The following is a 27,093-nucleotide window of genomic DNA, read 5'->3' as shown; positions in this document are numbered from 1 at the left end:
TTTGGGGAACCTCACTCCTGGTGTTTTCTGTCCCCCAAAGATAGGCAACGAGGAGCAGCAGGAGAAGCTGCTGCGGGAGTGGCTGGACTGCTGCGTGACAGAGGGAGGGGTTCTGGTGGCCATGCAGAAGAGCTCCCGCCGGCGCAACCACCCGCTGGTCACCCAGATGGTGGAGAAGTGGCTCGACCGCTACCGGCAGATCCGGCCCTGCACGTCCCTGTCCGACGGCGAGGAGGACGAGGACGACGACGACGAGTGAGGGGGAATAAAGTGCGAATGAGCAGCGCAGAGCGCGTGACCCCGAGTGAGCGTCGTGCTGTAGCAGTCGGGTGTGCAACGACCCGTGTTCTAGGGGATACATGCTGGGAAGGATTCTCCGACAGCACGGGGAGAGGATGGGTGCTCATCCTGCTGCCTGGAGAGAGCCAAATGGGCTGGACTACAGTTTGTATAAAAACACGAAAAAAGAAACAAAAAACAGCTAATTTTATTATCAAGATGGAAAAAGAAAACAACAAAACCAACAAACCAAACCAACCCCATTTTTCTTTTTGACTGTAAATCTGTCTATAAATGTACCGCATGTGGTTGTGTTAAGAGGTTGTGTAATAGGAAACGTATACCAGCATCTTAATTATTGCAGAGAAATTTTTCAACTAAGGGCACTTCTGAAAGCACATGTGAGCTGGATGGATATCTCCTCCCTCTGAGATTCTTTTACAGTAGAACCTGGTCTTCTCCATCACCTTTTAGATACTCTGACATTTCCTTCAAAGGCCCTTTGCTGTGAAACCTCACTAGTGCCCAGGTCAGATTGTGAGAGGTTTTTTTTTTTGTTTGCACAGATATCCACAGCAAGTCATAAGCAAAAATATATTCATTCTTTTACTAATATTTTAGTTATTGCTGTGCCCACATAATAAAGCCTAAACTCTATGGAACAAACTGGAAGAGAAGCTAAATTTTCATTGAGTGAAATAATTTGTTTCCTGAAAAAGCTTTTTGGGGTTTTTTTTACCTTTTTTTTCCTTCTAATAGTTAATAGATTCCTTTCAGTATACATAAGTATATTTATTCAGAGAAGTGACCTAAAAGATAGGGATTTTATTCCTTTGAGCATACACTAAACAAAATTGTGTGAAATCTGAGAACTTGAACACAATTGAGAATTTAATCTTGTCAAAACTCCATCTTGCTGTGTTATAATTTTATCATTTATTCTTTGATCACTCAAACTTTGCTGCAAATGAAAAAACACCTTTTTAAAGGTTACTCCTCGGTCACTAAATCTAGTGAGAATCCACTTGGCAGTTCTAATTAAAAAGAAGAATCTATGCTCAAGTTGTTTAAAAGCACTGTTCTATATTTCTCAGTATGTAAACCTGGGAATTTCTTGCATGTTGATTGATGTGGCCATACTTAAACTTATGTAAGTTCCTAAGACTGTAAGTTCAGAGTATATTCTCCAGTAGAAATTTTATTATATTTGATAACTTTAGCCATGTAACCTGTAATGGATAAAGTTTATCTAAAAATCTCATTGAAACACTAAAGGTTAATGCCAGTTTTTACATATACAGTGCAATTCAGGTTGTCTTGAAAAGCACTTTTGATTGTGTGGTGGTTGAATAAGAAATTTTGCAGTAGATGAAATTGTTTTAATTAGAATTTGGAAAGACGCCCCATAGCACCTATTTTTATGTAGTTCAGAGCTATGGAAACCCTGAGGAACTTGCTGCTTTTTCTTCCAAATGCTGCTTAGATGGTGTTGAAACGTGCACAACTCCTACAGAAACTTGGTGACGACACCGAAAGTAAAGAATTAATGAAGTACTGTATTAATTCTGCAATTTTCCTGTCCTAGATTCCACTGAGGTTTATTATATCTTCACCTTTTTTGGCCATTAGATTTCCTCTGCTTGGTGCATGCCCAGATTTCCAGGTGAAGGATGAATGCTGCTCTGCCATGTGTGAGTGACCCAAATTCACCAACCCCAGATATTACAGGGGTTCCTCATGAGCGCACGATCCTGGTCCAAGTTCCCTTTCTCAATTGGGATTTTTTTTTTTTTTTTCTTGTCCTTACCTTGCAGTGAAATCCTTTTATACCTTGTCTAGCTGAGGATGTAAAGCTTTTCTGTCAGGGGAGCTGAATGCAGGGTGAGCTGGGATGAGGATTTCCATGCCCTGAGCTGCTCTGTGCTGGAGTGGTTTATGTGTTGTGCTGTGACCGTGGGGGTCCAAACTCAGCCAGACCTGTAAGTTCAGATCCCAGCCTGCCCCTGACCAGCTGCCCTGTGGACAGAAGGACAAGCCCCTGAGTCCTTGGGCTGCTTCAAGTCCATGGGCAGCCTGCATTGTGGCCCTGTCCCCCAGGCCTTCCCAGAGCAGGGGAGTCCCCATGGCCAGTTCAGCTGTTCTAAAACGCATGCACCAATGAGTTTCTCACTCTGCTCTGACAAGACAGTCCTGGTACTTCGGATGACTTGGCTTCCTTGATCATTATTGCTTTGTTCTGATATGCTGTACAATGTTCTGTTCAGGTTCACATGCTTCACAGGCCCTTTTGGAACTGGTGAAGTGTCTTTTCCAGAATCAGAGTAATCCAAACCTCCTGTACCTGTAGATTAAAGAACTGCAACCCCTGGCTTCATGCTCGCACTGCAATCAGTGTATGTCAGTGGCTCCTCAATCACACACCTGAAAGTTTACAGACACTGAGACTAATCTGCACACACTCCCCTGCAGCTTGTCAGCAAGTTCTGCACTTTCAGTCATGAAAAAATATATAAAAAATTGGGTTTCTCAATGTTATTTTCCTCATATATTGCTCGCAGCAGCACACGCTTTCTTAGAACTTGGCTTTTCATCGCTACCTCCTTTACAGCTGGTCAGGATTTTTTTTCTGGTTTTATTTATGACTTCCTCAGTGAAAATCCCTGTATTTCTTTTGTTTTTAATATATTAAAATTTAGTAATTCTGGATTCTTCCAAAGTTCTGCTGCATGGCTTATGGCAAATACCCCCGAGTTGCGTTTCCTCCATTCCCCAGGTTGGTTTGTAGATTTGAGTTTGGAGAATTTAATTGCTGCTTTTCCTCCCTTTTATTCAGTAACTTCCCCTAATACCCTTTTTAAAAGGTTTTATTTAATGTTTGTCACCTTGAAGCTGCTTGTTTTGACAGCTACTTTGACATCTCTGGAGCTCTCCCTGGACAAAGAGATGATTATCCCAGGAGAGCCTTCCTGTCTGCCTTCCCTGAGTGGGGCAACAGCAGCATGGCTCTGTCAGCCACAAACCTTCAGCAGCAGCTGTTCATCTCCCATTTCTTTGCCCAGTAATTTTCCATTTGAGAGCTGCAGCTCCTGGTGTGATGACATTCTTCCCTTTCTGCTTCCACAGCTCCCATCTTTGCATGTTTTGCTGGTGTTGTCCCTGCAGACACTTATAACCCTTGGGATGGTTTAACCTCTGCTCTGGTTGAGCTTGTGGCACTGTTGTCCTTGGTTTTGGCTGAAAGGGAAGCTGGGTGTTGGATGGAAGCTCCAGCATTTTCTGAGCTCAGAGTCACTGCAGGCACAGGGGATCCTGCGGCGCAGGGAGGTACCAGATTATTGAGAAACAAAGTACCTGGGCTCTCGTTTATTTTTAAAACAACTCTAAACCTTAACATCAATTGAATATTTTCCTCTTGGTTTTGATGGTCATTTCAGTGTCTACCAAACACTTCCCCTGTATCTGAGCTGTTTTATCCCAGTTTCTCACAGAGGTCACAGATAATTCACTGCTGGGCTGCGCTGAGCACTGACAAGGAGCAATCACCTCTGTAACAGGTGACCTCTTTTTTGGATGTTTGAAGCTGTAACCAAGTTTTCAGTTTAATTTAAAGGAAACAAAATACAGAGTTTTGTAACTTGGACACTTTGGTTTCAGCTGTTTTTAGTCCCCTCTAACTCCATGTGTGTGGCACTTGGACACAGTGGGAAAGAAGGGTGGAAACAAGAACAGGCCTTTTGCCCAGTGAGGCTCAAAGCCACCAGCACCTCTTGAGCACTTTTTTCACTTTATTTTCCAATGGTTTGATAATGCTTCAGCTCTTGAGAATGTACAGAAAACGTTGTTTGAATTGTAGCTGCCTTTGTAGCTTGCTTAGTGGAAACCCACAGTGCTCACAGAATGGTCTGAGTTGGAAGAGACCTTCCCCTCCCACTGGAGTAAATATTCACCAGGTGTGACCAGAATTATGTTTCTGTACCTCATGGTTACCTCTGTGTCTCCAAGCCCCAGATTGCAGCGAGAGCTCTTGCCTTTCAGAAATTATAGAAATTTTATCACTTTTTATTGAAAACTGCACTGAACGCTAAATGTCCACCTTTACAATAAACAAATACAGTAACGGTAACACACTAAAACAAAACATACTGATAGCCATTGGTTTCTTTTTTTGTCTGTTTGGGACAGCTCAAGATTTCTTTTTTTTTTTTTTTTTTGTCACAGAAACAGGAATGTACCCATACAAAGGCTCAAAACAGGCCATCTTTAAAAACAAAAAGGCGATGATTCACAAAGACTATGAATATAACATGTAGCTAGTTGATACAAATCTAATAGGATTTGTTAAAATCAGTCACATCTAATAACACATCTTGAAGTGTTCTTGTATAAAATATCACGTGAAGAAAAGAAGACTTTTATCAATGTCTAAAAAAGTGGATTTTGTTCATAGACAGTCTGACAAGTTACCATAAAAAGTGTTTCCTGAGACATAAGGAAATGCAACATTATTCTTGAACCCTTTCCAGCTCAAGACTTTTTCCACTTGATAAAATAGCTGCAGATTTAAAACTGAGAAAATATATTTGAGTACAAATAGTGTGTGAAATTTAATACTTTCTTCTTTTTTTTCCTTTTTTTTTCTTTTTTTTTTCTTTTATTTTTTCTTGCATCATTGCAGGGCGTAGGTGGATGCACAGCTACTTTATTCAGTGTATTGGGCAGAGAAGAGACTGGCAGTTTGGTTTTCCTTAGCCTGGGAGGGCAATGGTCAGTGCCAGGAGCCCTTTCTGCCCTTCCCATCCCACAGATCCTGGCTGGAATGGCTGGAACTTAGACCTGGCAGGAGAACTTCTGTTACACAGCACTGGCCCTGTGAGACTGCAAAAAGAAGGAGGAGGAGGAGTATTTTCTTTTTATTTTTCTTCCACTTCTAAGCCAGGACTGCTGCCCCCTGTTAGAGAGGTCACCAGATGCAAGAGAAAGGAAAAGGGCTGAAGCCACACAATGGTTTCTTGTTAACTCTGTAAAGATGGCTTAATTCAGTGGCCTGGCCACAGTGCAGGAGCCCTGTCCTTCCCAAGGAATTGAGGGGGGGAAAGAAATTCATTTTTATTCATGTGATTGATGCACAGATGAAGGAAACTCAACACACAATAACAGAAGTTGCTCATTAATGTATCACATCCTAGTTTTCAGCACTGCAGGGAGCAGGTGACTTCTCCAGAGCTTCTCCCCAGTCTTGGCTGCTGTCACTTTGTCGGGAACACTGGAACACCAATGATGCGTCTGTCCAAAATCAACATTACAAATTCCATATCAAATTCTTCTCTTTTAGTTCATGTATAACTTCTTTTCCAATGTCTCTTGGTCCTAAGTTTATTGAATGGTTTTTAAATTATCTGCTATTGCTCGTTGGGATGTTCCCTGTTGTCCCCGTGTTTTGTGGGCTGGTTGGGCGATGGAGCTTGGGAAGGATGTGCCACTGTGGGAAGGTTGTGAGTGACAGGGATGCCTCCAGGAATGATGCCCTCCATAGCTGCTGGGATTCCTCCTGGTGCCACACTGACCATCCCAGGGGGATACCTGGCAGAGGGGACACAGAGAGGCAGGTTTGTCACAGCAGAGCTTGTCACACACCCGTCACCCCACCACCATTGTGGAAAAAAAACCACAGCAGAGATGCCACTTCCCTCCTGGAACCAGGTTTGGTTTTCCTTTTAAGTTACAAGGGAGAGCTCAGAGTTAAACATTAACTGTGGTGCCTTGGGTAAGTGTCCTCTGCCACACCACCAGGACTGCAGCTTGTTCTGTGCCTTCTCACAGCCTCCTGAACCATGGGGAAGCCCTTCTCCTTTGGAAATCTGGGTAAGGAACCATCTGGAATGCTCTCTGAAACTCCCAAGTGCTGGCATGCTAACCCCATCATCCCTGTGTGTGATCCCTGCCTTGAACACTAACACCTGGTTTGTGAATTTTCCCTGGGTGGAAGGTGAACTGCACCTTTCTCATGGAACAGCACAGCTCAAAGATGGGATCAGATCTAATCTAGCTTTTCCAAGAGCAGGAGGAATTACACACTTTCCAAGAAACAACAGTAGTTTGAAAAAGGAGAAGGGTAATTTCAGCTGTGATGTGGGGGCAATGAGAAAACGATGTGGAGCTCTGTGGCCATGTGAGGCCTGAGGGCTCCCACTTCCCTGTGGCTCCACTGCCTTGAGGCAAGATGGATTGGGAAGGCGGGAGGGGAAGGGAATTTTACCTGCCTGTGAAGGTGGTGAGCTGAGCCACCTTACAGGGGCTCCAGGGCTGCAGCTCCAGGGAGCTTAGCCAGGATGAAGCTCCCTGCAGGGACAGGTTAAGCTGGGAAGCCAAGGCTTGTCCTCGGATGCTGGCACTGTGCCCATGTGTTTGGGAACAAGAGTGGGAATGGGGAGGCTTTTTCTGGGTTTGGACGTTCTGCTGGTCAGAGGGAGCCTCCTGCACGGCCCGGGAGCTGCCTTGGGGCTCTGCTGCTGGGTAAAGGTGGCGTGGCTCTGCCTGGCATGACCCGATGTACCCTGCAGGGTATTTTGTAGCTCAGAGTATTTTTGGCAGTGGTGATACCCTGAATGAGCCCATGCTCCAGCTCCTTGAGCCTAATGTCTCCTACCAGCACACTTGGAGCCATCTAAACAGAGCAGTAAGTAACCCTTAATCTGGGATTTAGGTGGAAATTGGGTCACCTGACTACAGCCCTGTATTTGGAGCTTTTCCCCTGGCTCATTAACCGACAAGAGGCTGTTCATGGACAGGACAGAGTTACAGCTGCAGTTCAGAAGTCACATCCAGCTTGTGGAGGGGTCTGGGGGGGATCCTGCTGCTTCCAGAGACGCTGCCCCGTTCCTCCCAGCCCGCAGGGCTCTGGAAAGGGAGGCTTTACCCACCGGGGTTGGCTCAAGCAGCATCAGTAAGCCCCGTGCTGTGAGTGCTGGGGTGAGAGCAGCCGGGTCCCAGCCCTGCCAATGCCGGCTCCCGGTGTTCCCGTTCTCCCGCTCACCTGTACGTGGCACCATTGAGCTCGGGATGAATCGCCTGCTGGTCTATTACTGACCACGGAGCCGTCGTGACAAAGAATTCCTTATTCACGCAGTTCCTTAGGCTCTCTGGGATGCGCCCTGGAGTTGGTGAGAAAGGTGAGTCTGTGTCAGGCAGGGCCCAGCTTTATCACCCTCTAATGAGCTAAAATGCTTATCATTATACTATGTCTGTCAGTGTAAAGAATGGGAGGAAAAAAAAACTCCCCCATTCCTTATTTCAGGATGCTTCGGCTGTCCCGAGGTGCAGGGTTGGAGACCAGTTTCCAACCCTCGCTCCCAACACCTGGCTTGCAGAGGAGCTGTTCCCTTGAGGGTGACTTTTAGGACAAGAGAAGCACTCTTTTGCTGGAGTTCTGTGCCCACCACCTTGGGATTTGGTTTTGGAATGCAGTGGCTGTGTCTGCACCACTGTGTGGGTTAGCACCAGTAACCAGGGCAGCAATTCCCTGTCCTGTTCTTCCCAGACACAGACACCAGTATTTGCCCATTCATTAAAAAAAAAAAAATTAAAACGAACACAAAACCCCTCACCCACTCCTGACAAAACAGGGAAGTTTGGGTTCTCAGCTCTTTAACTGAGAAGCAAACTGGGGTTAGATCTCTTTCCACTGTCCTGCTGGGACATGGGTAGGGTGAATCCCTGTCTCTGCTCCTCCTGGCTTCTGTTCCAGGCACCCAGGGAGCCAAGGCCAGTGTCCCCGGGGATGGGTACCTGTGATCGCACGTCGGATTTCGGTGGCAGCAGCTTCTCTCATCTCTAGGGATGCCTGCTCACTGTACCAGGCTGTGTGTGGGGTGCAGATCAGGTTGGGAGCATCTTTCAATGGGCCTTGAGCAAAACTGGGAGCAGGAAAAAAAACCCAAAAAACAACAACAAAAAAAAAAAAAACAAAAAACAAAAAAAAAAAAAAAAAAACAAAAAAAAAACAAAAAAAACAAACCAAGAGATTAATCAATGTTTAAACAAAAAATAAAAATAAAATATGAACAGCAAAAGTCTTGTGGCCTGCCCAAGACCAGGCTCGATGTGGCTTGGATGAGCCTGCTCTAGTGAAAAGTGTCTCTGCCCCTAGCAAAGAATTGGAACTAGATGACCTTTAAGATGCCTTCCACCCCCAATCATTCCGTGATTCCCTGGTCTGATAGTCCTGCCAGCCCAAAACAGCCACAGAAGTGCTGGGGAGGAAGCACAGCTTCTATGCAGGTCTCAGAAAATGCAGGCTTTTAAAAATGCACCAAAAAAGAGCTGAACCACCAACCCATGGGGTAGTTTGGCTTAATGCTCCCACAGGAATAATGTTTGAGGGGATCTGCAGCAGTGTGGGGATAAAGGGGTAGGCTGTGGGTCATCCTAGGATAGAAGGGGTGGACACTGGGGCTCTTCTTGTGTAGGAGAAAAATTTTATTCATTTAATATTTCTGTGGTGAGAGAAGATGCATTCTCAGTTACAACCCAGCCCTTCCCAGGCTGCAGGCAAGAATGCCCAGCACTGACTGCAGTGAATTTGTTCTCTCGGGCCAGTGAATGTTTTGGGATTTTTCCTAACACCAGGCTGGGTTCTTGTTCTAAGCTCCCCGTGTCCCTTTGAGCACACATAACCCCAGTCCTGGACTACAGCCGATGGCTGCTGCAAGGTGACAACGGCAGGACCGTCCCCCAGTGCTGGGCTGTGTGATAAGGGGCAGTGACACTCCGTGGGTGCTGGGTACCCCTGGATGTGCCATGACAGACACCAACACCGCCCCAGGGCCAGAGCTTTACCTGAACGGTTCTGACTCGTGCACGTCGAGCGCGGCCCCTCGTATCCGTCCCTCCTTCAGGGCTTGGGTTAAGGCCTTCTCATCCACCAGCCCCCCACGGGCCGTGTTCACCAGGAACGCTCCCTGCCTCATCTGCCAGAGAGGGATGACATCAGCTGGGTGCACTGACCCCATCCTCTCCTCACCCCCCACCCTGGGGTGCTGCCTCCAGCTGGGACAGCATCTCACTTTCTGTGCTTCAGCCCCAGAGCAATCCCCATGCCACCGCACATGCCTTTTCCATGGGATCTCCATCTTTGGTCGGTGTTGGCAAACAAAACCCACTGCTGCCATCACCTCTGCACCACAAGGGACGAGGATCATTTACCTGGCAGGACACCGCTCCCCTGAACACTGTGGGGAGACACACCTGGGTGCAACCAGCTGTTCTGGAGCTGCTGGCTCACTGGGGAAGCTGAGGGATCCATGGCCATCTCCTGCACTCAGGCCCTGCCCAACAAAGCTCTCCTTGGCCGTGCACGTGAGGTTATTAATTAATTACCTGCTTAATCGTGAAGTCGTTGATCAGGTGGTGGTTGTGTTCGTTCAGGTTGCAGTGCAAGGAGACGCAGTCGCTCTGGTAGAGCAGGTCCTGCAGGGTGTAGACCCGCTGGACGCCCAGGGAGCGCTCGATGCCATCCTGCAGGTACGGGTCATAGAAGATCACGTTGAAGCCAAAGGCCTTGGCTCGGACCGCGACCGCCTGCGCAGTGCGACCTGTGCCGAAGGGAAGGGACAGGGCGAGTTAACTGAGCCCAGCTTCCCCGTGCCCGTGAGGATGGGCTCCCAGCAGGACCTAAGGACTGTCCCCTGGGGCCTGCTGGGCCTCCCAGACATTCCCTTGCCTTGCCGCGGTGTCCCCATTTAAACACGCTCGTATGAGCTTTTCGTGCTTATTAGCTGATCCCACATCTAACCCTGGAAGTCTCTGCAGCTGTGGCTGAACTTAAGACAAGCTCTGTTTTACAAAGCCCTGTCACTGTGCAGGCTGGAGTGGCTCGGGAAGGCTGGGTTGGTGTAGCTGTGCCTCAGGGATGGGTCTTTTTTTGGTAGAGGACAGCAGCACCACCTCTAGAGGTGTGGTCCCTCTAAAACACCAGTGTTTCACCAGTGCTCCTCCAAGGACTCAACCACAGCTCAAAAACAGCTCCTTCCCCAAAAAAACAAGGGAGATATTCTCTCTATTTCACATAGATACACCGTGGTGGTTCTGGTTTTGGCAACGCTCATTCTGGGTCCTTCCCAGGGCAGGGAGGATGCGCTGAGCCCCCTCAGGAGTCGCCCTCCCTTGTCCCGCGCACCGAAGCCGATGAGTCCGAGCGTCTCTCCGCGGATGCGGGCGGCTCCCGAGGCCACCTCCCGGATCTGCTCCACGCTCTGCACCCGCGTGCCCTCGCGCAGAGCCTGGTACAGCCACGTGTTCCGCCGGTACAGGTTGAGCACGTGGCACACGGTGGAGTCGGCCGTCTCCTCCACGGCGGCTGAGGGGATGTTGCACACGGCGATCCCTGCGGAAGCCACACACAAATCACAGCCCTGCCAGCTCCTGTCACCTGTCTAAGGGACCCATTTACAGAAAGGGAGGACTCCCAGCTGCCCATCCCACAAGCTCCTTACACTGCTGTTTACTCCGTGCCCCTTAAACACCCACGGGTGATGATGGTTCAACCCCATCCTTCCATTTTGGGGGTCCCTTTTAACGGGTCCAAACTGGTGCCCAGCCCAGCCAGTGGGTGGCCCTGGCACCGTTCTTCAGGCACTGGTCACTGATTGACTGCACGGTTTAAAAACTACCTTATGGAAAGGAATACCAATTAAACTTTACGCTACATTTGTGGGGAGTCATTACATTTTCTACTCGAAACCACATCATTTGGCCACCCAATTTGCCAAGTAAAAAAAGAAGGATTATGCTGCAGTATCCCATTACTTTATTCGTTATATCTTTCCTTTCCTGATGTTCAAAGGCTCAGAACATTGTTATAATGGATAATAACAATAAGAGTTAAAAACATGAAGAAACCATTAGACTGAGGAGTCACTGTTCTCTTGAAAAAAGAAAACAACTCGCTATATTGAGAATTGCTTTTTTTAGGGATGACTATTTGAGACTCTCTTATCGCAATTATCTCTGTAAAACGGCTCAGGTGGAATGGCTGTTATTCTTCACTTCCCCAGAGATAACCTTTAATACAACATATCCCAAACACTACTGCAGGGCTGCTCCACAGACTGAATCTTGGGATCAGATGAGTAAAGCCTGTTGCAACTCAGCTGCTAAAACCAGGGATACAATTAAGCTCTTGCAGTTGGGGATGTGCAGCCAGAAGTCTGTGACCACCCAAACCAGTTTGGAAACTGGGTGGCCCCAGCACTGTCTGACAACATGACTCTCCCTGTTTTTGACAATCCACACTAAAAGCTTTTTTCAAGTTTCTGAGGCACCTTTGATGAGATGGCAAAGGAGGTGGCAACAGCCCAACACACAGCTCCTGCTCCTCCATCCAACACAGCGCCTTCCCAGCCGAGCAGGCATGACTCAGAACCAGCGCAGATCAAGAGACTGATCTTGCATAACAAAATGTAATAAAACACCCTTCCTCCAATTTTTCTAAAGCTGTACCAACTCTCCTGTGCTAGAAATAGAACAGCCATACAAATATCCAGCAGTATGAGGGGGCACCTGGAACAGTGCAGGAATGAGGGATTCAGACTCGGCAATTTTAACATGGTATGAACCCAAAAGCTGCCTTCTAGAACTGCACAGTTTTGTTCACTTCATGGTCAGTTTTCTTCTCATATTCTCTGTGTGTAAAAAACTTAAACTGCACCTGTAATTTTAGGGGCTGAATGGAGGTCCTGCCTGGAACTCTGCTGTGCCAGCATGATGCCATGGAGGCAGCAGCTCCTTGTGCTGGTTTTAAAGGATTGGAAGGACAGGGGAAGGAGTCAGGGTACAGAGCTGGGACCTACCGAGCTCCCCAGCAGCCTTGATGTCGATGTTGTCGTAGCCGCTGCCTATTCGGACGATGACCCTCAAGGCCTTGAACTTCTCCAGGTCCTCCCGGGTCAGGGTGATGGTGTGGTACATCATGGCCCCCACAGCTTCATTCAACACCTGCAACACAGCACAGGAGTCAGGAGCCACTGGCACACCTGGGGGGCAGCTGCTGCTCAGGAATCAGGAATATGACACACTGAGTTGGACATTTTCACTGATGACCTGCTGTCTGAGCCAGGTGCCACCAAACCCTGCAGGGGTGTGACCCTCCAACACCTCAGGGAATGGCTTTGGTGAATATCTGAAAATTATGATGTCACATCTGAGCAGACCAGGCAGATGAAAAACACGTTTGTCTCTCACCTGGACCCTTTTCCAGGTGGTTATCTGCAAATCCCTCTGCTTCCAAGCAGCAGTAATTCTGCTTTTAGAAAGGAATTGCAGCAGTGTCTGCTGGGTTTAAACAGGACTGTGTGACACTCCTTACACCTTGACCTCCTTGTGCATGTCCAGACCCCGGCCACACCAGTCACATCTACCTTTCCTGGCCCTTCTCAAGGGGACTTGAGAAGCTCTGCAGAGGCTGCACAGTCTCACAGGGCTGGGCTTTGTCCCCTTCAGTGGAGATCCAGACCATCACTGGTCCTCACCACAAGTTACCTCAGTGCTCTGGAAACTCAAGACCCATCCAACCCCCCCAAGCCTGGCTCATCTATGAATGTCTCACAAAAACATCTCATTCTCCTTCTCCCAAATTTAATATCTGCAAAGACCAGCACTGATGCTGTTTGTATTCCTCTTTCCCAGATCTTGGGAGTGATTTCTGATCACTTCAAACCTCATTTGATGTATCTAAAATAATAGTTTTAAGAGAAGTATTTACAAGTAGTTGAGCTTCCAAGCAGAAACACTCATCCGCACTGCATGGATCTGCCTTAATGATTCCCAAACCTCCTCCACTCCCCCTGCAGAAGGAGGAGCTGCTGGAGGTGCACCCAAAAACCTGTGAAGATCCAGCAGCTGCAGCTGGGATAGTGTCAGCAAAGCCACAGCAGCAACAACACAGACTTCAAAAAACATGTGAAACGTTAATAACATTGATGTGAAAAACCTGACGCAAAGAGATAAAGTGACTTCTCTTTTTTTTTCCAAAATAGCATCTGGCTTCTAAAACAGCCAGAATGAATTTTAATCTGCAGTGGCTTCTGTTGATGTTATCTGCTGATTTACACAAAGTGCAGCTTTGTACACTTTCTGCTCAAAAATCAAACGATCACAGTCTGGTCTGGGTTGGAAGGGAGCTCTTTTTTCCAAATGCCTGCCATGGGTAGAGACACCTTCCACTATCTCAGGCTGCTCCAAGCCCAATGTCCAACTTGGCCTTGGGCGCTGCCAGGGATCCAGGGACAGCCACAGCTGCTCTGGGCACCCAGTGCCAGGGCCTGCCCACTCTCCCAGGGAACAATTCCTTCCCAATATCCCATTTATCCATCCCTGCCCTCTGGCAGTGGGAAGACATTCCCACTGTGTTCTGTTGCTCCACACCTTGTCCAAAGCCCCTCTCCAGCTCTCTTGGAGCTCCTTTAGGCACTGGAAGGTGCTTTACAGACATGGAAGAGCAAGGTCAGATCCCACTGTCCCCAACCCACCCCACCTCTCCCAGTACCTTCTCGTGGATCTCCTGAGTTGATTGTGCATCACAAAAGGCCACCGTGGCCAGGTCCTTCAGGATGGGCATCTCCACAGTGCAGTCCCTGCCATCCAGCAGTGCCACCAGGGGCCGGGGGTGCATGGGGCCGTTCATGATCTGCGGGCGGATACCTGCGGGAACAGAGGGGTATTACTTTGGGGGATTACACAGAGGAGTATTATTTTGGGGGATTACACAGAGGGGTATTACACAGTGGGGTTTACAGTGAGATTTACAGTGGGGCTTACAGCAGGGCTTCTGCAGCCCAAGGACAGCAGCACCTGGGGACACCCTGCACAGCAGGGTCAGGGAAAACAGCAACATGGGGTCAAGTCTGCCCAAAGGACTGGAATACTCTCTGGGAACACAGCTGCGGTTTTGTTTTTTTAGGGAATGGCTTTACCATTCTGACCACCTCAGAAAAACAAGTCAAAACAGAATCACTCAAAAAATAGGATTACTGGAAAATCATGGAAGAGCAGGACACTGAAGACCTCTTCAGCACAGAAGGTTATACTCTGATGTATGACTGGCTACCAAAGGTTTCATGGGAACAGCAAAGCTCATCTTTGTAAACCCAACATTCTCCTCTGAGATGAGAAAGTAATTGATCACTACCAAGGGCCACAGAAGGCTGAATTTTATATCCTATTTATTGCTCTGTTGGGGATTAACAGGTTCGTTTCAGGAGAAGTCATTTAGAAATTTCAACACCTCCCTTTCAGTAAAGATGTTTATTATATTAGGACCCTGCAAAATACCTCAGGTATCTTTCTCAGCTGCCCAGGCAGTTCCTGGACAGAGTGCAGGTAAGGGGAACAGGTACCCTGGGTATAAGGTGGTGCTGTATTTCTGCTGCTGTACCATGAGATGGCTGGAGCTGGAGGGTCTGGGTTTAAGCCTCCAAACCCTCACACATGCAGGCCCAGCAAAGCCTCTCCTTACCAAACCCCACTTCTGCACAAGAACCAGGGCTACCAGCCAACATCTGGCTGACCTTTACATGCAGTGGTTGTGCTGGTTAGGAGGACAGGCCCAAGGCTTGGCTGAGGGAACTCTGTGGGGCTGTTTTGGGGTATTTTGTGAGGGAATCTCCCCCAGCTGACGTGGGTGTTACAGACATGGGCACTACTCACAGTTCACAGTGATGAACCCCAGACCTGCAGGCACCACGAGCGTGGTCCCAGGGAGGGACCCTTCACTGCTGCCACACTCACACAGCTACACTCATTTCACATGGGAAAGAAAAACTCCATGGAAACAGGCATGTTTAATGGAGTGGGTTCAGTGGCTTTCCATTCCTCTTCTACTGAATCTGCTTAAAGAAATGAAGAGCCAACCAAGCCAGCAGACCTGACTGAAGGTTTTCAGCATTACAGGTGGGCGCTTTTGGAACTGGTCCTTCCCTCCCCCTTCCCTACTGAGGTCTCCATTACTGGAAGTAATCCATTATGTCTGCATGCATTTTATCCAGATGGGAGTGCAAGTGTGTCAGTAGGCAGGGTAGGGTGCCGAGACGATCTGGATAAGGGAAAGAAGCTTGTGATAAGAAGATAAGCAAGAATAAAAACATGCCCAAATCTCTGAGTGCTTACACAATCCCTCTGGGCAGCACTGCACCCCCAGCTAGATTATTTTCTCAGGTTAACAAGCAAGTGAATTATAGCACTGACTTAAATGCTTACTAATGTGTATGATATCCAAGGCTTAGAGCATCACCTGCCAGCCTCACACCACAACTGCAAATAAAAAGGAATCTGATGCAGGGCCAAGGTGGCCATAGAGGTGCCAGCCCCAGTAGCCACCAGCCCTGTCTCCAAGCTTGGAGCCCAGTGCCCACCAGGGACCAGAACCATCCTCAAGGCAGAGCAGTGGGCACACAGAGGTTGGAGTGGCTTCCTGTGAGTGTGGCTGGTGGAAGATGAAACCACAGGTTATCTGAAACTTTGACATTTAATCCAAGCCCCAAAATAACAGGTTTATTATGCTGCCCTTACATAAGCTTCTTTGAAAGTCAAACAAAACATAGCTTTTTGGTTTTTTTCCCCTTTTCCTTTTTTTTTTTTTTTTAACAGCATCTGTGTCTTTGCTTGGGATTAGGGATATAATTGTGCATGATGACACAGGCTTCTTAGGCACGTCACCCTTGCCCACACACTCAAGTGCAGTCACTGAGGATGAATGTGGCTGGAACCCGAGAGGTACTCACAGGAACTGCTCTCCTTTCTCCTGCTTCAAGGAGAGAATTTATTTCAGCTCGACAAGGAAAGTTCTGAAGCAAATCAATACAGGATGAAGTGCATAATGTATGGAAATTACATTTTAATAAAAACCACTGGCAGGTTTGCAGCTTAAACCATGCTCTGTTTTCCTTGCCCACCCTTCCACCACTCTGCATCCATTCCTCACCGTCCTGGTTCCTACCTCTGCACAAACACATCCAAACCAACACGTTTGGGCTGACAAAACCAAGCCACCCCGCTCATACAGCATGTTTTTTTTCTGCAGGCGACTGCTTCATTAAGAACGAGGTATGCCAGGGATCAGAAAGTAATTAAACAGCAGCCACTCCCCCCGAAATTGTGATAAAACCTCGCAGCCATTAACCCTTTCGCTCTGCCAAACCGAGGGTGCAGTGCTGTGTAAACCACGAGCATCACCACCCCTGTGGAGCTGGGTACCAGTTCTCCTCGGGGCTGGGCTGGCATCAGCTCTGCCTCCCAATTTCGGTGCCTCCCACGCTACCTGAAGCTGATTTTTGCTGAGAATCCCCCCTAGTTGCTCCTGCAAAGTTGGGGCAAGTATTGTTCAATATATACATGTGTATATAAATATATATATAATTTTTTCAGGCGTTTTCAGCCGCCTGCGGAGCCTGGCCAGCAGTGTGGAAAGAGCTTGCTAAGAAAGAGGGAGAAAAAAAGAAAAAAGAAAAAGAAAAAAAAAAAAAGAGGGAAAAAAGCAAGGTTTTGCAGGCACAGAGAACTCAAACTCCACCCCAGCTCACAGGCAGCGCCGCTTGTTGCACGCAGCCCCGCGTATAAAGTGCTTTTGTTTCATTTTTAATACACAAAGCCTGCTTGTCCTTTCCTGCCGCTCCTCCCCTTTGCCACCCACTTGTATCCGATCCCAATGGCACCCCTGCCAAGAGAATTAGGGAGTGCTCCCTGCTAAATGGCAGCCTTTGTGTGACCGCAAGACGGCTGGTACTATCTCACCGAAACAAAAGCAGAAGCCATTTGCCTAATTCTTATTAATCTCAGTTGCCTGCGCCACGCAACACTAAAATAAAAATTAAAAAAAAAAAGGGAAAAAAAGGCTTTAAACATGTTGCCCTGCAGTATACAAAAGCGCATCAAGAAGCGATCCTGACACTCGCCTGAATTACCCGCTCGCAACCAAGTAGCTACAGTTTTACAGTCAACTACACACTTTATTAAACAAACAGAAAAGAAACAGGAAATTTCCCCTTGCCTGGAAAATGTTGCCTCCACATTCTTCTTCTTATTAAAAACCGCACATGGCAGTGGAGGAGTAGGGAGGGAGGAGGAAGGGGGGACCCACACACGATAAAATACTACCACTTCTCAGAGCGCTGCCTCTCCTTTCGTCTACGAGGGGGTATCTTCAAACAAGCGATCCCGCGGCCCACAGCTGCAACATCTCAAGACAAATGTCTCTTTGAACACGGAGGGAAAAGAAAAGGCTTTTGTCCTGAGCCCCAGAAGAATGGTCTGAAATTGCGAGAGGAGTTACGGTCACCTCTGCGCGGCTCCCAACTCTTCAGAGCACTCCCTCCAGACTTTGCCGAAGCTTTTAACTAATCGTAGTTCTTTCCCAGCCCTTGAATAAAATCATGTGAGTGCCAGCCAAAAAATCTTATGCTATGCACACTAAAGGGTTTGTATATGTCACAGTTGCTTTTCCCCCTTCCACTCCCCTCCTCCTATTGACTTGCACATACGACGGGTTTTTTTTTTTTTTTTCCCCGAGTTGTCTCAAATGGATTTAATCTGTGCCACGCTGCGTTTTATGTTTGTTTGGGTTTTTTTGTGTGCGTGTTTTTTTTTTTTTTTTCTTTTGCAGCTTAAAAATGAAATATGCCTTTCTTTCCATGGAGAGTGTGGCTCTTGAAAAAGGCTGATAGTCCTGGGCAGCAGCACCTCAAAAACAAACACAAAGCAAGGCTGTGCTGGTCTCAGCTGCACCCAGAAACCAAGGGCCAAATTCTCTCTTGATATGTGAATCAGCTGATTTTCAGCATCAGAAAAGCCACTTCCATTGCTGGCAGGATCCACATCTTCTTGGACACGTCCATCTCCTGGTCCTGCCCAGTTTGTCCCAAATAGGTCAAAGCAGCCCCAGGTCACTGTTTGAGGGAATGGCTGGAGCTGGGTCAGGGGAGGTTTAGGTTGGATTTTAGGGAAAGGTTCTTCCCCCAGATGGTGCTGGCACTGCCCAGGCTCCCCAGGGAATGGGCACGGTCCCAAGGCTGCCAGAGCTCCAGGAATTTGGGCAACACTCCAGGTACACCAGGGTGGGATTGTTGGGGTATCTGTGCAAGGCTTGGACTCAATGATCCCTGTGAGTCCCTTCCCGCTCAGGATATTTTATGACTTTATAATTGTCATCCCAATCCCACACTCTGTCAGCAGTATTCAGGACACTGCTGCTGTGTACGTGGAGAACGAGGGCAGGCTGACCCTGTGCAGTGCCCCATCTCCAGAGCATGGCTTGGAGCACTTGATGGAGCAGTTGTTTCTCCCTCTTTCCAGTTGCCAACAGCTATAGAAAATCCCCATCCAAGAAATAAGAAAATATCTGCACCTCAGTCCCGTTCACCTCTCCATAGTGTTATCTGTTCCCATTTTATCACCATCCTACTGGTTCCAACAGCATCCTCCTGTGGCACACACAGCCCGCTGCAGACAGGGTCCTGCTCACCCTGTAGGGAGCTTTGGGACGCCCAGGGCACCCCTGGAACTGGAGGATAGGGCACGAATAAGGAGAACAAAGGTTTATTACCTGGAGTTGGTACTGACTTGTAAAACTGACATCCCCTAAAGCCTCCCTAAAATCCAGTCTCTGACTACAGGACAAGGAGACTTAGGCACATCTTTCTCGTGAACATAAACCATTGCTTAAACACTTGAAGCTCCCAACAGATGTGCCATCCCAGCCATCACCTCTGCACTACAAGCTGGAGAGCCAAGGTCCCAAGGTGCCCTTCCAGGGGTCCCCACTCCCTGCAAGCAGAAAGTGGCAAAGGTGCCACTGAGTGATTCTGTGAGGACGGGGATGTTTTGGGAAAGCACTGTGATGCTGCAGGACCCAGAGGACCAGCATCCACCATAACATGCTCACCAGTGATGCTCTTTCTTTAACTTTTCCTGTTAAAAAACGCTTCTCATAATGAATGCATGTGCAAAAATGAAATAGGACACAAGTATTATCTCTTAGAAAGAAGGGGAAAAAATCCCAAACAGATATTTACTGTTTTTTCTAAACTACAAATAGTCTGGAGGCATTGGCACTGTGCAGACAGAAGCCACACAAACACAGAGCATGTTTTGAAAGTGACATCAAATATATATTTTACAAACAATAATAGACTGTTTTGCATTTTAAAAGCAAAGCATCTTTGAGGCTGCCAGGGTCTTACCAGGGAAAGAGTGCAGAATCTTCTCCTTCAGTGGAGACCCAGGTGCTTGAACTGATGCTGGAGCTCCAGGCTCACAGCCAGAGCTGCTCTGGGGAAGAGGGATGATGACAAAGGGATGAGGCAACTTCCAGCCCACTAGAAAAACCCACAGGTTCATGGCAGTCCTGCCTGGTGAGGGAAATCTTGTTTCAGAGAAACTCCTGAGCTCCAGAGAGATGGGCAAGAGGAAACAAGGCCAATCCTGCCCTGCTGCCAAGGGGAAAACTCAGACCTGCTTTTGGGAAGAGCCTGTGCAAAGCTCTGACCTCTCCAGCATGTTTTCCCCAGTCAGCACACAAGAGCTGCATTTTGGTCAGTTCCCTTCCCAAATAACTTGTCAGGACTTCCTTTAAGAAAGTATTTTTTAAAATTCATAGGAAGTTCCCATATAAAACAATATCCTTATTAGCTGATCCAAGCACCATGGTTACAGTCCCCAGCTGAACTATAGACACAGCAGCTACAGAGAAATACTCAGTTAAAATAGAAATATGCATTGTATTTTATTATTCTTATTTGAATTCCTGCAGGGAAACATACCTAAACCACCTCCTTTGGTGTCCTTCCATTAAAGCACTGGGATACCTTGCTGATGCCATGGGGATGCAGCCCTGGGGAACAGGCTTTGCAAAACTCGAGTGCTCGTCTCTGAAATCATCTCTGGACTGAATTAAATCTCACCCAGGAGTACAGCTCATACAGCTGCAAGGACATGAACTGGTGTTAATGCAATAAAAGAGTGACAGAAGAGAAACACGGCCTCTGCTATATATCAAAATGTGGGTGTTCAGGTTATTCCCTCATTGTCAGGTTGGTAAATCTGTGTCTGTGAACACCAAACACCAAGGAGTGACTTCAAGAGGAGCTAAACATGAAACTCCCAGTGGTCACACAGGGCTGTGGGACACAGGGGTGCCCGAGGGATGTGCTGGCCCAAGGGCCATGCAGAGACCCTGAGAAGGGGGAGTGCAGAGCAGGGCAGGGATGGATGGGATGGCAAAACCAGGGAAGAAGTGGAAGCTGCCAGGGCACGGGAGAGGCAGAGCAGATGGGAGAGGCCATATGGGGTGGTGAGGGAGGGATGCTACCAAGAAAGCTAAAAGAAGCACCTGGGAGAGAAACTGCTTGCTCAGAGCAGCTCAGATTCCCGTATTCTTTTAATTTTTTAAAATACTTTATTAATTTTTTGTGAGTTTTGTTTGTTTGCTTGTTTTTGGTTTTTTGTGTTTTTGTTTTTTTTTTTTCTCTTTTAAGAGAGGAATGGGAGAAAGAGGAGTAAAGTTCAGTTAGGGTTTGTTTGGTGGTTAGGACCATAAGGACACTCAAATTGTCCCACTGCCCAGGGCTGAGCTTTACAGCTCATATTAAAAAAAAAAAAAAAACACAGAGAAGGCAGCAAAAAAAGCCCCAATAAATTCTCCTTGAGTATGCTCCATTACTAAGCCCAGTGCTGGGAACAAATTGTGTTCCTAGTGCTCAGTGGGCAGCTTTCCTGATATTATCCAGTACTCTCTCCTGTCCTGCACTTCAGCTGCAGGATATTTCCTTTATTTTTCGTGGGTGGAACGTTCACCTCTGAGCCACATTCCAGCCATAGGGCATCATGCACCAGGGACAACATCCCATGCCAGCTCTCCTTTGGGTTCCTCCCTGCCCTCTTTATCCATTTATCTTTTTCCCTTCCATCCAAATGGAAACAAATTACAGCAGTAAAAAAAAAAAAATAAAAAAAAATCTGCTCCAGGAAATGGGCAGCTTTCATTGTTTTGGTTTTTGGTTGGTTTTTTAGTTTTTTTGATTGAAAAGATAAAATAAATAAACCCAAGGAGAAGGATGCTGCTGCCAGGGGAGAGCTGCTGATATCGGCCATCTGGGCAGGAGGCTGCTCAAACTTCAAATTGCCCCGAGGGATTCAGAGGCTGTAAAGACATTTTGGAATATGAGATATTGAAATCAAGATTAAAGATGAGCCTGTCGACTTGCAATGACAGCCCTGGCATGGGGACAGCCTGGAATTCTGCTGTCTGACCAGCAGCAGGGCTGTCCACAACACACCAGCACTGAGGGGTGCAAACCTGGCTTTGGCACCCAGACAGACCACTGACAGCCCTATGGTTTAGACTGGAAATTCCCTCAAAAAAAAAAAAAAAAGGTAAAGTATTAAAGCAAGAACTTGGATCCAGTTTTGGGAAGCAGAAAGGATTCAATCCCACCAGCTGTCCGTGTGCCACCAGCACCTTTGGAAATTGTATTTGCACATCGATAATGAGAGATTCTGAGTGGAAAACAAAGAAAAGGCCATGTTGGGAGCTAGTTGTAGAATTAAATGATGCTCTTAAACACTGATATCCTTCCCACTATGCTGGACAGAAAGTGCTCTCCATCTTTTAAGCAACAGAGCTTCCTCTGAGCATCTCTGCTTTGCTGCTGGCATTCCTGAGATCTGCTGGAGGTTTAGATCCCAGAAGAGGCTTGAGACAGCATCGGAGGAGTTTCTGTCTCTGCAGACACAAGACTGCTTTGCTGGGGTGGGAGCCTGGAGAGCCTTTTGGGAGATAAATCCTCATTTCCATGTCCACCTGTAGCTGTTGTCATCTCCAGTCACTCATTTACAGCCAGAAAGGACAATAACGCCCCAGGAATCCAGCCCGGGCTTTTCCTCACACTTTTTCCATAAGAGCAACGTGGGAGCCTTCAGTGAGAGCCCAGCTTGACTTTAGGAGCCTCCCCAAAGCAAATTCTGGCCAAGCACAGAGTGCCAAGAACAGCTGGCAGCTGCCTCAGCTCCTCCTGTACACACTGTGGATGGACCAGGGAGCAGCCAAAGCTCTGGCCCGGGGCAAGGGATGACTCCAATCCTTTAAATCCACCTGAACACCTCCAGCACCTTTATTCAAAGTGTAAAAAGACCACGGGCAGTGAGTGTCCTGCGAGGCAGCCAGGAGCACATGGGGTGTCCCTGGGCTGGTCCTGAGCCCTGTGAGCTACGTGTGCTGCCAGGAGCTCCTCCACAGCCTGTGTGATGCCCACTGGACTGTGCAGGGAGAACTGAGAGCTCACTGCAAACCCACAGGTCCTGCCAAGGCCTCGTCCCTTCTAAGACCTCCTAAAATAGCTCCTGGGTGCTGGCCAAGTGCACAAGCCCAGCTGGACCCGTCTGTTCCGTGTCCCTGCTGTGAGGTCACCCCTCCTGAAGCCCCAACAGCCACAGTGGGAACATTCTGGCCAAGGCTGCTGGACCTTTGGCAACCTTCTCCTCTCCCACATCCCCATGGCAAAGATCCAGTGAAGGAACCCTCAGTGCAGTCAGGAAGTATTGCCATGTTCACACTGCTCCAGCTTTTTCGTGTCCTAGTTTCTTGTTTCATTTTTTAGCTGTTTCTTTCCCCATCCCAGTCTGTATCTGCAGCTCCTCTGTGCTCTCCCATCGCTCTTCGAGGGATTTGAGACCAATTCCTCTAAGTGCAGAAAGGATGGTGAAGTATGTGAGCAGAGGAATAACCCTGGGAGGTCCTGGGAGGTGCTCAATGCCTGCAAATCCCACTCATTTCCCTGAGATCAACACCCTCACTTCCCTCTAGCACCAGATTATAACTAAGTGAGAAAAAAACCCTAAATACCAACATTCAAAAGCACTTAACTACAACCTACTTGCTACTAAAGTTGATTTAATTTTACAACAAAAGCTTTACAGGTCTATCATAGCATTTTATCGTGGTTGCATTTTAAAGAAACAAACAGGGCACACTTTATATTCCTGTTGACACTTAAAGCAGCCCAGAACCATAAAAACAGAGCAAACAAATCTCTGGGCTTGGCAGTGACCACCAAACCCCAGGTGCACTCCTTTGTGTCCCTCAAGGAACAGTCTAAGGAGGGAGGCTGATCCCCTTGTGGGGCTCAGAGCCACCTGGCCTGGCTGAAGGTGTCCCTGTTCATGGCAGGGGATTGAACTACACAACCTTTCAAGGTCCCTTCCAACCCAAACCATTCAGTGATTCCACAAACTCCAATATTTTCTGGGTGCACACTCAGGCAGGATTTCCCAAGCATGACTGCATTAAGAAGACACAGCTCTGTGTATGATATCCCAGGAAAAAATATTGAAGAGAAAATCACTCTTGCTTCAACCCATGTTCCCTACCCAATTTATTTGATTATTTTCAATATTGCTGTAAAGCTGTCTCCCGAGATACATCAAGAAAATGATGAAGGATCCCACACTGTGCTTGCAGTCACCTTCCCAGAGCAGCATTTTCTGCTGGAAAGTTTAACAGGAATGGGGTGACATGGGGCTCCAGCAGTATCTTCTGGCCTGACATCTTCTCACTGAACCACCTGTGAGGCTGCTCATCCAGCTGGGGAAAAAGAAAAAAACCAACCCAAAGCCTGCCCTAAGAAACCTCAGCCTCTTTATTCAACTTCTCAGAAAAAAGAATTTAGAGATGCCACACAATACAGCCCTTTTTAGCTATCTGTGCCCTCGAGCCATGCATTATCACAGCTGAGACTAAGGTGGATTGAGGGAATTTTAAATTAGTGTGCTGGATGATGTAGCAGGCTACCAAAAATAATAAAATTAAAAAAAAAAAAGAAAGGAAAATCCACTCAAAAATGAAAAAAGAAAATAAAACTGAATTGTAGATTTCATGAGGTCAGGGTGAGTATGCAAAACCTCTCACAGGAAAGGTTATTAATAATAATGTTTTATCTCCTGGAGCAGAGAAATTGCCTTGATTAATAACAATACACTGATTATTTACAAACTCATACACCTTAGAATATTATAATTTAATAATGTTTTGATTTAAGATTTTGATTTAAGAGCTTGAAAATCATCAAGTCCAACAATTCCCAGCACTGCCAAGGTCACCACTGACCCATGTCCCCAAATGTCACATCTACATGGCTCTTACACCCCTCCAGGGGTGGGGACTCCATCACTGCCCTGGGCAGCCCTCAGGTACACAAATGTCATGTTCCTATGAGTAAATTTCAAGCTAGAATAGAAGTCTTTTGTAATTCAGGGCTATTGAATCTTTCTTGAAACATTCAAATAAAATTAAACCAAATGAGATTTTTCTCTTTTTTTTATTTTTTTCTTTTTTGTAAGTTGCTTTTAAATTCAGTTCTTTCAAATATCTGCGGAACCTTTTGAAAATTAAATTTATTTTATTTTTAATGCAATGTGCAATTGTGGAGATCTGAGGAAAAGCATGTGGTCCCAGAATCACATGGGGTTTTTCCTAACTATGTAAGTTGCTCTAACAAAGGATATTATCTCCCCCTGCAAACCTGGTCTGGCTTCAGTTTTCCAAGCTGAATAAAGATAACAAGAAGTTCAATGATTAACTTTCCCATTCTCTACCTTGCCTCTTTATCAGCCTTTTCCTGGCCACGAGCATTCCTGCCTGGCTGCAAAACATGGGCTGCAGGTCTGGACAAGAGCCTGTGGACCTAAACCAGCTGTAACTCTCTCAAAAAAATTCTCAAATGACATTTGGGATGTGATTTCTTTTGGTACAGTGGACAGAAGCTCTGAGTAAGGACCCAGGAGGAAGCTGAGGTGCTTCTGGGCACCCCAGCTCACCTTCTCAGTCTTCTCCAGCCTTGGAGGCTGAAGCAAACCAACCCCTCCAGATCTGACCAGCCAGGCTGCTCCTGGGGTCTGGATTCACAGCATGCACTACGAATGGGTGAGAACATACCTAACATTTTTTCTTATCCCTGACCCTAAAACATTCTGTGGATTAGTGATAATCCCCAGCCACACATTTCACATTTTAAATTAAAGCAGGGGACTGGGCAATGCTGACTGAAAACAGTCATCAACGTTGTGACACCGAAGTGCCCCTTACCCTGTGACCTGCCATGTGGCAGCACAAGTGATGACCACCCCACCAAGGGTTTTCACACGGCGTTTTGCTCTGCGCCCAGGGTGGGCTGGGTCAAAGCAAGGTTAAACTCTTCTCATTTTGTAAATCCTGCCCCTGAAGCTGCTTCATCTCCCCCTCTCCCACCCCAGTCAGAGGGCCCTCAGCTGCACGCCAGTGCCTTCTGGTTTATGGAAAACCATGCTCAATGTCCAAATATTGCACAGATCCTTGAATAATAGAGCTTAGAACCTCCCTAATTTATCATCAGTGTTTAAAATAGTATCACTAATAAGTAATTGTAGTTGAAACATTCATCTTAAACCAGAGCTATTTAAACGACGATAATCTAGAAAAATCTTGGTTAATCTGCTCCATCTTTGAGCAAACGAAACACACACTCCCTGGCTTTCGTACTAAAGCAAAAATGAGCATTGGCAGAACAAGCAAAATCATCTACAAATACAAATCAACCTTTTCTCCTTGTAAGCCAGAGTAGCCCAAGGGGTAACGGCACGATCACGCTCCTGATGTATTTATACAGCACATTTCATCTTCATTAATCCACATAACACACTGGCACATTCTTATTTTTCAGTTCCAAGAATGATGAGCTACTCCTGAGCTACGGCAGTTCAACACCCACCCCACCCCCAAGCACTTGGGTCTGACCCCCACTCTGGAGTTCCAGGGGTGTCTCCTACCCTCCCAATCCCTTGGGAAGGAGCTGTAGCACTGCAGCCCCAGCCTGTCCCAGCTCCAGGCTGTGGCCCAGGAGCCCTCAAAGTCCACCACACTCCTCTGGCCACAGAGAGGGGCATTAAGGACCTCCTGGAGCAGCCCTGTCCCTGCCCCATGGCTTTTCTCATGGGGGTAACCTCAGCAATGTAACAAGAGCTAAAGGAGACGGAGCAGGATGCCCAACAAAGAATTCCTGTACAAATTTGTATTTTCTCTCTGTTTTTCACAAGCTGGTGTTTTGGCCAACAGCCTTCATATTTAAGGTGTCTTATTTTCCTGTGCATGCTAAGGATTGCTAAAGTGCAGCTCCCACAGCTGCTGGGAGATTTCCTGCAGGCAACCTCAGCACACTGAGAGACAAATAAAATCCAAACTGTAGAGAAACTGACTGCTCTTGAAACCATGTTAACTCTAATGGGCTGAAAATGTCTTCATTTTTATGTCTCTTCACTATCACAGTGCTGATGTAGGTAAGCAGAGGATATAGGTTTATCTAATAAAGTATACCCAAGATAGTGAAAAATATTTCACATTTGCCTACAGTTATAAAGCTGTAAATCACACTAAACAATATCACTGCAGTAAGCTCTTTTCCTCAAACCATTTTCTATATTTTATTGGTTCAATAAAACCCATCACCTATCAACCCAAGAGCTGTAGTTATACGCCGTATGGAGAGTCTCAATTAATTTATTTAGTCTTAAAACTGTGCCATGAACTCACCAAAGTAAGGTATGGCAAAATGAACTGATCAGGTTTAATTTCTTTGTTGGGAGTAAGATTGGGGAAGGGAGGGAAAGGGGTCTTGCACTGAAATTTCAGAAAGCTGACAAAATTTCCTGCCTTGCAGCAGAAGACGGCTGGCAAAGAAGGATCCTGCTGCATCCCACCCCTGTCTACGTGTTTATACACTTGTTTAGATCACAGAGATTACA

At 47.0% G+C, this 27,093-nt stretch overlaps 2 protein-coding genes across 6 annotated transcripts in view; one reads left to right on the top strand and one right to left on the bottom strand.

The window, feature by feature from the left end:
- ZRANB1 (zinc finger RANBP2-type containing 1) overlaps positions 1–2,731 on the top strand; it is a 41,753-nt gene extending 39,022 nt beyond the window's left edge. For all 3 annotated transcript variants that reach the window (XM_062496323.1, XM_062496322.1, XM_062496321.1), the window contains one exon: positions 41–2,731. In XM_062496323.1, coding sequence (XP_062352307.1) covers positions 41–259 — 219 coding nt within the window. In that variant the 3' untranslated portion in view covers positions 260–2,731. The remainder of the gene's footprint in view (positions 1–40) is intronic.
- Positions 2,732–3,683: 952 nt separating this feature from the next.
- Positions 3,684–27,093, bottom strand: part of CTBP2 (C-terminal binding protein 2) — a 70,485-nt gene continuing 47,075 nt past the window's right edge. For 2 of the 3 annotated variants that reach the window (XM_062496266.1, XM_062496265.1), the window contains 8 exons: positions 13,820–13,974; positions 12,126–12,270; positions 10,454–10,660; positions 9,655–9,869; positions 9,115–9,245; positions 8,065–8,192; positions 7,313–7,430; positions 3,684–5,859 (listed from right to left, as the gene is read on the bottom strand). In XM_062496266.1, the coding sequence (XP_062352250.1) occupies positions 5,679–5,859; positions 7,313–7,430; positions 8,065–8,192; positions 9,115–9,245; positions 9,655–9,869; positions 10,454–10,660; positions 12,126–12,270; positions 13,820–13,974 (1,280 nt within the window). In that variant the 3' untranslated portion in view covers positions 3,684–5,678. Of the gene's footprint in view, positions 5,860–7,312; positions 7,431–8,064; positions 8,193–9,114; positions 9,246–9,654; positions 9,870–10,453; positions 10,661–12,125; positions 12,271–13,819; positions 13,975–17,242; positions 17,250–19,174; positions 19,205–27,093 lie in introns of those variants that run through there. The other variant, XM_062496267.1, reaches the window with a different exon arrangement.

Source organism: Cinclus cinclus, chromosome 7 (genome assembly GCF_963662255.1).
Source record: "Cinclus cinclus chromosome 7, bCinCin1.1, whole genome shotgun sequence".
Lineage (NCBI taxonomy): Eukaryota > Metazoa > Chordata > Aves > Passeriformes > Cinclidae > Cinclus > Cinclus cinclus.
The sequence above is the reverse complement of the archived record's forward strand: the minus strand, read 5'-3'. Positions and strand labels throughout refer to the sequence as shown.